At 41.0% G+C, this 10,135-nt stretch overlaps 1 protein-coding gene across 2 annotated transcripts in view; it reads left to right on the plus strand.

Annotated features, from left to right (window-relative positions):
* Window positions 1-10,135, plus strand: part of slc4a3 (solute carrier family 4 member 3) — a 60,301-nt gene that overhangs the window by 20,311 nt on the left and 29,855 nt on the right. Inside the window, exons 5-6 of one of the 2 annotated variants that reach the window (XM_080498270.1) lie at window positions 483-667; window positions 2,069-2,295. In XM_080498270.1, the coding sequence (XP_080354396.1) occupies window positions 483-667; window positions 2,069-2,295 (412 nt within the window). The remainder of the gene's footprint in view (window positions 1-482; window positions 668-2,068; window positions 2,296-10,135) is intronic. The other variant, XM_080498271.1, reaches the window with a different exon arrangement.

Here is a 10,135-nt window from a genome sequence, read left to right on the forward strand (position 1 = left end):
AGAAGTGTTTTTGACCTTTGCAATGAATAATAATAACACTTGTATTGTACTCAGAAACAGCTAGCTTGAACTGCTTTATCAATATTGTTTTGTTTTTTTTCTAAGAAAATCATACCATTGAATTGAACCATGGAACTGTTGACTTCCACGAGTTCAAACACGAAACCTAAAAAACTACAAAAAAGTTTGGGGGGAAAATACAACTTAAGCCACTGTGGCATCTTAAACTGACAGCATGATCACATAAAAATAGTTTGTATGGTTCTCATTGGTGGATTTTGCACAATTGAAATGTCACTTTACCAAACAGCCTGTTGTTCAGCGTGATTGCTGCTCGTTCAGTGAGACTCTTGACGACACAGTGAGCGACTGCAACTCTCGAAGCTGGTTTATTCCACATGAAAACAATCATTGCTGAGGATGAGTGAGTCCAACACGTGGGCGTCTTCCTCCCTTCTCATTGATCTTCCTCTTCCTCTCAGTTTAGTTTGGGGAGCCAAGAGGACTTGGAGGACCCCCGTCCGATCGCCACCGTCCACCTGGAAGACGAAGCGCGCCCGCAGTCCAAGAATGTGGCGCCCTCGCCGACGAAAGGAGCTCATAATGGAGAAATCACTGTCATTGGACACAGCGAGGAGGCGGGGGGAGAAGAAGCAGCATGCAACAGGTGAGCCAATCCAAAGCCAGTTACATGATAATATTTCTATAAACCTGGCATTTGCCTTGTATAAAGTCTCTTTAATGGCTTTACGGATGACACATTGATATAGTTTAACTGAAAAGATTATCGATGCTTGATGAAATATATCTGATTTCAGTGTGTTTTACATAACTGTTTTTATAATTACAAATAAATGCCATACAATTATTACTGTTATGTTTTCCTTTTTTTGCATACATATATTGGCTTATTTTAAGATGACAAGTCTACTAAGCAACACACTTATTCCCCCAAAGTTCACGACAGTCTTTCCTGTGGGCATCATAATAACTCCTCTTTGTAAATGATGTTATATTTTTCTATTGAGCCCTTCTCTGTGTATAAATGTATTCACTGTTAAGCCCTGTACATATTAATATTCAACTATTTAACATACTTTTCTTTCTTATTTGATGTTTTAATTCTCTATTCCATCAAGTATTTCTATTGTTTTCTTTGAGTTCTTTGAGCATTGAGTTTCCTTTAAGGCCGGCTACACACTGTGCCATTTTAATAATCTTATAAGTACACAGCTATTTACACTGTACGACATGAATCTAATAACAAGTTAAACTCAGGACAAATGTTAGTGAGTTTACATGAATGGGCAAGAATATAATGTCATAAGCGTGCGCCATTCATTCACGGAAAAGAGACTAGTCAAAAACATAAACAGAGACCTCGCTCTTGTAGCATTTGTCTGATTAATTGTCCATAAACCTGAATACTGAGGCAACACCAAAGTGATATTTTCATATTTAAGTGTATCCTCATTCTGAAGTGTTTTGGGAGGAATTTAAATGTCACATCACCTGAGACCTGCTTTCTTCAAGTTTAATATCTTGTAGCCAAATTTGGTATATATTCAGACCCATCAGGCCTGCTGACACGTAGAACCATCAGAATATGAATAATTTGGTGCCGCTTTGAATTATATATGGAGTGAGACAGTGGGAAGCCGGCGGTTCCATGGTGATCCAGGTATTTGTTCAAACCATAGTAACAGCCATCATGCCTGTGCCATGTAATGATGTGCTGCTGTTAAGAGTGAACACATGAGGATGAGTCAGAGGCCCGCTGGTGGGCTCTGAAGACCCCTGCTGGCTACCTCATGACACTGCAGCCACGATGGGGAAATAACCCTCTCCTGCAGTGCTGTTTGTCTTAACATAAGGCCCGTGGGCCAAATCGGCCCGCAAGAGGCTCCAATCCGGTCGGCTAAATCACCAAGCACATGATAAAGATTTCAAAGAACACATTGATTCTTTTGACTTTGAGTTTTTCGTTGTATTTTTGCACCAGAAGGTTACATTAAAATTGTCTTTATTGTGAGATTGTAATCATTTTGAGAAGTAATTGTTTTTTTAGTGCTCCTCCAGGATCAGAAGCTTCGGGCTCGGCCTCGGCCCGGGGCTGGTTCCGCAGGAAACCCGTCCACCACCGCCTGCAGGGTGCCCAGCGGAGCAACTACGACTTGCGGGAGCGCATCTGCATCGGCAGCATGACGGCGCTGGAGACCGCTGTGTATCAGCAGGTGCCCACCGACGAGGCCGAGGCCCAGATGTTGGCCAGCGCTGACCTGGACGACATGAAAAGTGAGAATGGAGGTTTCTTTTTTTCTTACAGTAAATAGATTGCCAAAGCAAACCAGCAGGAATGATGGGAAAGCCCACACCATTAGTCTGTGTGTGGGTGTGTGTGTGTGTGTGTGTGCGTGTGAGTGTGTGTTTGTGTGTGTGTGTTTGTGTTTTTGTACCAGATCTCCATCAGACCTCCACCACAGCACCAGACAATGTGGTTGCCAGGATATTAACAATGCAGCTGCCAAGTCGTTGAAGCCGTCATTGTATTTGCATCAGCGCTGTAATCTGGACACACAAGTGAATATGAGCTCAGACTTCTGGCTCTGTGTGTGTGTGTGTGTGTGTGTGTGTGTGTGTGTGTGTGTGTGTGTGTGTGTGTGTGTGTGTGTGTGTGTGTGTGTGTGTGTGTGTGTGTGTGTGTGTGTGTGTGTGTGTGTGTGTGTGTGTGTGTGTGTGCGTGTTTGTGCGTGCATCCACTAAAGGAAAACCTACTAATCATTACTGGACACACTTCACTTGATGTCATCATTTATGATATATGTACATACTTAAAACCTGGTTTGCTTTCATGATCTTAACATGCATCTTCTATTTGAAATTTCCAGTGGCTGTACACCCTGAAATAACTTGTTTTGATCAGTTTCCATATGCACTTCTCATGTCTAGACTCCCTCTACTGGGCACTTAAAGGACAACTGCTTGGATGTGTATCTTTTATCCTTTATTATGGCTTTTTAAATACTTTATCCAACCAGTTCATTCCCATTTAGACCAAGGAAAAGCTTGGACACAACAGCAGACAGTGATTATATCAAATATATGTATATATATATACGTAAATAAAAAAACTAATCAAAACATTTAAAGAACGCATAAAACACCTTTACAAAAAAAAGTGCTTGGTCTACCAGAGGTCGACATAATCTTATTGTTCACTTTTTGAGAGGAAATCCTGATAACAAAAGGTACGACTGCATGATGAAACATCACAAAAACTGGATGTAATGCAATGAATTTAAAATAATAATTTCTTTTTTCATTATTAATGTGTTCAACACATGTGAACGCGTACACAAAATGTATGCGCAGCACAAAAATAATTATTTTTAACTATATGTATATATATATACATACATATACATATACATATACATATACATATACATATACATATATAGCACATATCAGTTTAACATGTCTCAAAAACATAACATAAGCCATAGTACAAAATAAAAAGTGTGTAAATAGTTCAACTTGTCCATGGATCTAAAAAAATAAATAAATCCATGAATAATATATTAGATTCATATCATAAAGCACTTTTATGTCACACAATCTACTTTTTCCACTGCTTGTCATCCGGTGACTGATTTTGACACTTTTAAATGAGCTAAGATCTTAGCACAAGACATTATGTTTTTGCAGCAACTATCACGGCATATCATCTTCATTAGTTAGCTTCATTAAAAAAAAAAAAAAAAAAAACCAACTTTCCACCATTATTTCAGGACAAAGCTTAACTAAAAGCCAAAGTTGTTGATCTGCCAGAGGTGATATCTAAACGTTTTCGAATGTTCAGAAAGTGATAAAAACAACCGAATGAGAGGCGAAAGAAAAGTTGTGAGGCTACCCTCCTGTGTGTCCAGAGAAAAACAGCGTCAAGGGGGCATTAATTAACAGAGAGCGGATTCGATTCCTGTTCAAGAGCGACCCTGCCCCCGGGGTTTCCTGCTTTACCAGAGCAGAGTCCTCATTGACTGTTTCGAACCCAAGTGCAAACAGAAAGCAGGACATCCAGAGTCGCTCGCAATGAGCTATCGGATTTGTTGCATCTAATGCTTCACATCGACAAGCGTCACATATATCACCGGCATATGCTTCTGCGTTTCCCCCCCCCCACAGGAGATGTGTACGTTTGGCTTCACTCATGGTTGATGGTGATAATGGAGAAGAGGCTTGTTCATATTTCTATAACAGCTCATGAAAGAGCCACTGTCTGTTAATTTTGTGGAATTATCAGATAATAGGTTAAAGTTTTCATAGTACGGATGAACACATTGGTTTTTCTGTTGTTAGGGAACGAGCAGTGAAAACTTTGAAGCGTTTGTGAGTTGATCATTTGGGGATGATATCACAAAAAAAACAAGTTGGCTCTGTGGTTTGTTTTTGTAATGAAACCACACACACATGCACATAGAGAGCAAGACGGTATAAACATGAACCATGGCCAGTACATGTACCACAGCCATTTTCAAAAAGTTGATTTCAGTACATAAAACTCAATAAATCTTTTCCACTTTCACTTGGACATATTGTGTAAATGGGGCCTTATGGTCTTGATGAACAGATGAACATATTCCCACCTTATCAGTGGGGTCACAATTTTATGAAGCAGTGAAAGTAATTTCAGTTTTGGACAAATGCAACCAGATTTTAGATCATTTGGTTGACTGGGGTGTTTTAAGACTGTAAAGTACATGCATGTGTCTCACAATTCATAAAAAAAAATACTTGCTCGTTAAACACTAAGAATTCGTCATCGGGGGAACTAACCATAGGGTTTTTTTTTGTATTTTTAAAAGTTTTTCAAACATGCTTTTGGCAAGTTTTGACGGCGTGTTTCCATCTTCGTCAGAAACATCTTGATGGTGATTGCAGTATTCTAATTCATCAAGTACCCTTAAACCCTATAGCCAGAATTGTGACTAGTAAGTTAGCAGGTGCTCTTTCCTTGTCTCTTGGTGTGAGACAAGAGGTATTGCCAGTACCCAAAGGAGATGTCGACTCGACGTAGTCTCAAAACCTTCTTGGCGTCATGTTAACCCATCAGCCAAGTTCTATTCCCCACAAGACTAAAGAAGAACTGGACCAACAAGTAGAAAACACAAGCTGTGTTCCTTCTACATCTTGCTTATTGTGCTTTGCAATGTAATTCAGGGTAAATCATTGGATGGTCCCAAAAAAAAAAAAGTGTGTAGCAGTATTGATATCAAAAGGACATTTTGGAAGCAGTCTGGAAATAGGAAAAGAGGTCGTGAGCTGACGTTTACTCACTCGGCTCCACATTGTATGCAAACGAAGACGGTGAGTCACAGACACAATGCTCCTGCATGTCGAGCACGTTTCACGGAGGGTCTCGTTTGACTCACACCGTTGTTGTACCTGTTGCATCGCGAGTCATGCCACAACTCCTCGGGGAACGCGTGGTTTCCATGGAAACGCAGGGACAAGAGCCACACTGCTCCCTCCAAGAATTATTGCCACAATATCTCCACTAAGCGCCGCGGCCGGAGCTGATGGGCGCTCCTCCGTTCTTATCGTCAGTTTAATCTGGTCGCAGCGTTTATAGATCTCTGGACTTCTTTTTCACTTCAGTCTGCTCGGGATTGAAGACGACACCCTTTGCAGCGTCAACCGTCACCTTCCCACGCGTCACATGGTTGGAAAGTTATGATGGCACTATGGAAACTGAAGCCATCAACTCTTCTGATCCGATCTACTCTTTCTTGCTTTTCCGGCAGCTCCGAAAATCAATAGGCTTCGGACATCATTAAAAATAAAAGGGTGGTGCCAACAGTCAGCTGCTCACATAGTGGACCATGCTTTATTGATGAATTCCTGTTGGAGTTGCAGCTCCAGCAAGTGTTGTTATCACTACTGTGTTGCTGGATCCATCAACAATACCTTTGCATTTTGTTTGGAATTAAGCTCTAGAAAACAGGTTTTTGCTCTTCAGAGGATGGTCTGTGATTTACTTTTGTTTGGTACCGGAAAGATTTTTATGATTGCAGACCTTCATTTTTGTTGCTCAAGTGCCACCTAGTTTTTCTACTTGGACTTGGGTATTACACAAAAAAGAAAAAGAAAAAATTTAAGCTGGTCGACGTACACTCTCCACGTCGGTGACCCGGGTAAAGCAACGGCGTTCAAGAGTTGGATGAGCAGTGTGATCACTTGGAGAGTGGTGGATCGGAGGAGGTACCGACCGTGGAGATGACAGACGTTGAGGGACAGGACACCAATGGACATGGGATCTCTGACGGGATGGCGTCCACTGACCACCATGGACCAGAACGCCGCTGCAGCGTCCAAAAGGGCCTCGGCACGCCGCAGCGGCACCAACAGCAGCACCAGCACCACGGTTCACTGTCAAACGCGGAAGGCGGCGAGGACTTTGAAGAGTTTGTTTTGGATTTTGACGATTATGACTTGCTTGAGTCGATCCACACCCAGCTGGGGTCACCAGAGGAGCCCAGTCGTAAGTCGTGTATTTAAATCACCGTCTGCTCAGTTACCTTTTCATGCGCATTCGACATGTATATCTGTTACATCACATTTCCGTGGCTCTGATGCAATCACAACACATTGGGAGATTCACATGACGAGCACTTTTATTCTATTTTTTAACACGAATAATCAATGCAAGGGAGCTGCGCTTTTCCATTGATCAGCTGGCCGCTTGCTGGTTTAATTAATGGCAGTATCATTCTCATTCATGGCCACACACAGAGCAAAGTTGTTCACGCTATTGAGCGAATTGACACAGTGCTCGACTACTGCTGTTTCCTACTGGTCTATCGATCCACTTTCACCCATTTGGCTCTGAGCTAACCAGCAGCCAGAGCGGAAAGATATTTCATTGACAAACCGTGTGTGGCTCTGTTTTCTCTTCCTACGCTTCTGTTTGGGCTCAAAAGCATGACGCTTGTGCAAAAGTTCCAGTTCTTAGAAATGAAACTAAGCTGGTCAGCTGGAAGCGCGGCAGCATCGCATTGCTTTTGGTAAACCACTGCATGGAATTTAAATTAGATGGTGATAATTATGGTTCCAAGAGGATGACGTTTAACGATAAACAGATACTTTTGTTCCCACCTTACAGTGTACCGGTATATGTTTTGTGCATATCACCAACATGGTGCCTGTCAACTTTCAAATATCTCCAAAATTACTTGACAAATTCATAATCCTGGGGACAATCCTTTAAGTTTAAGTTTCTGAAAGTTATCCACGTCAGAATAAATCACATTGCACAATCTCGTATTAACTTCATATGTAAATCTTGGTTTCTGTTTGTTTGCTGCTTGATCCAAAGGGGACCGTTCCCTTCACACAATTTAGAAGCTGGGATAGGCTTCAGCATCCATCCATCCATCCTGTATCAACATATGTTCAAGAAATTAAAAGTAATCAACCAGCATTGGTGTCATTGGCACCAAAGATTTTTCACATGTGGTCTCACCCAACAGACGAACTTATGTCGATCAAAAACCTGCAGAAATTGCTGCCGATTCTGATAGAAAGGTGTCACAATAAACAGTAAATCAGTTCTTTGCATATGGGACTGAGAAGCCAGAGTCCAGTCAGTGTTCCCATTTTGACCCATGCCCATGGTCTAAAATGTGAACAAATGACACATGAATATCAGAATAAGATCATAAAGCAATAAAAGAAGGTGGGCTGGTGTGAAGAATCAAATTTTCTTTTATATTATAGTACCTGAGAATATATGGCATCTTGATGCATTATGGGGAGAGAGCGAACCGGTAAAGGCAGTGTGAAGCTTTTGGAAAGCTGCTTTCCATGGTAATGTAGCTTTGAAACACACCACCTATCTAAGCACAGTTGAAAGATCTGATATTAATGTAAATAGTATTCACATGGTGGTTCAAAAGTGGCTTTTAGGACAAAAAAGATAGTTTCAGTGAATAACTGGGTCTCTAAATTCCATTGATATCAACCTGCCAAGCCATCAAGCCATCAAGCCAATGGCAAAAATTAAAAAGAGCGATTCCTTGATTTTTTTTAAACAAATCTTTTAAAATAACAGACACAACAGAACATGGAGGCCCGAGCTGAGATATCGTTGATGCTGCCATGAAAGCTAGCAAATTAGCCTCTAATCTATGCTGTCGGTTGTAACTGTTTGTTTTTTGTGAAAATATAAACATTTTCATTCTGTAAACTGTGTGCCATAACAAAGAAAAACCTCAAAATTTCAATTTAAAGATTTTTATAGCAATGCTTAACTAGTCCGGCCCATTCAAGGAGAAATTGCGCCGTATGTGGCCTCTGGACTAAGAAGTGTTTCATATCCATGACCTACACAATGCTAGGCAGGTTCTAATAACTGATGGGTGCAAACTATATATGTTTACATCTCCAAATGACTGTCTTCCTCTAGAATATATAATAGCCTAATTAGTCACCATCCATATCAAATTACATGTTTAGACCTAAAGAGAGTCCCAGGATTATCAATTCCAAAGCATATTGAAATTAATCTATTGGTCCAATACCTTATTATGAGTTTCTTTTTCTTACAAAATGTTTCATTGGGAGATTCGATTAATTAGTTTAGCTGCTGTCCTCACAAGAAATGCAATCCAGATTGTGTTGGCCTTACCCGCACAGTGAAAAACAGTTTTAATTCCAAATGGTCCCAAAGGAAACTACAAGACACGTTCATTTTGCAACTGCGCAGCCCAAAGTGTCACAATTTAGATAGGAAAGTTTGTGGACACTCCCAAATTCAAGCATTGAATTAACAGATGTAAATAGTGAAAAAACAATGATTGCTTTTAAAATAAAACTTAACACTAAAAAATGATTATGTTTTGCCATGCCTTCTCTGCGAGGCTCACGGTCTTTAACAAAGTCTAAAGGCTAAGCCGGGGAACAACATGAGCTCCTCTTCACCTTGACACACTTGCCCCGCGTTTGCCCCGGCCGGCGGTGAGAACGATCAGCTCATCCACAGCAGCCAGGGCAGTTTGGGTGAGGCCAAACCTTCAACACAATTCCCTCGGGAGACTGTACAAAATGAAAGCCTATAACTTCATTTTGATTTCCATTCCTCGCTGTTTCCTACAGGAAGGCACGACATAGCAGACCGGAACGCTTGCGGCGCTTTAAGCACATTTAGTCATAAACATACAGCCGGCAGCTGTTCATGTAAAAAATTGAAAATGACAAGTGTTTATTTTGTGAGAAATTATATTCAGCCATTGGCCTGTTTGGCTGCTCTGCTGCATTGCCACAACCGATCCAAACTGCCCCTTCAGACCTTTACCACGACCTCCACCAACCCCTGTCTATAATCTAATCATGTGTACCCTTGGCTTTGCTCGTAATAGCGTGTTAATTTAAAATCATGCTCTGCTGAAACAAACATAAATAAACATAAAATGTTTGAAAAGGGAAAAGAAAAAAGCATTTTAACCCTTTGAAGAAGACCTGGTCTGATTTGCATTGAACTCTTATTGTTGACAACCACAATTTTCCCAATCGTTGGCCATACAAACACTCGCAGGATATTCGGTTTCCATTGAACACGCGATCACACATTCGGTGTGCTGCAGGACCGAAGCAACAGACCTTCGGGCCATTGCCTCCAAGAAAACCTTATTAGAGTCAGGAGTTGGCAAAACTGAAAACCAATGCAAAATAATGTGATTTGATTCAGGTGTAGAACTACAAATAAACTTCGCTTTCCACGAGAGGCATAGACGGGAACCATGCAAGAAAAAAAAACAAAAAACAGGCCTTCAAGACCTTTACAGAGTCATCACAGAGATGTTGGTTCTGCATGTAAATGAAACTATAATTGACAGAAAATTATGATATCTGACAAAGTGGAGATTTGGAGAAACTCTGTCTTTACGTTTGCGTGTAGACACTCCGAGGAGAGACCGAGTTTAACCGAGGATGTGACAGAAGCGTCACCAGCGTCATACGTGTGCGACCTGTGTTTACAGTTTGGCTGCTGTGATGACAATGGATGCAGGAGACAGTATGGATGGGAATTGATAAGGTTTTTATGATTCTGATTTAATTTTTGATTCTGCTTAATAAT

The sequence above is a fragment of the Blennius ocellaris genome (assembly GCF_963422515.1).
Source record: "Blennius ocellaris genome assembly, chromosome: 6".
In the NCBI taxonomy this organism is placed as follows: Eukaryota; Metazoa; Chordata; class Actinopteri; order Blenniiformes; family Blenniidae; genus Blennius; species Blennius ocellaris.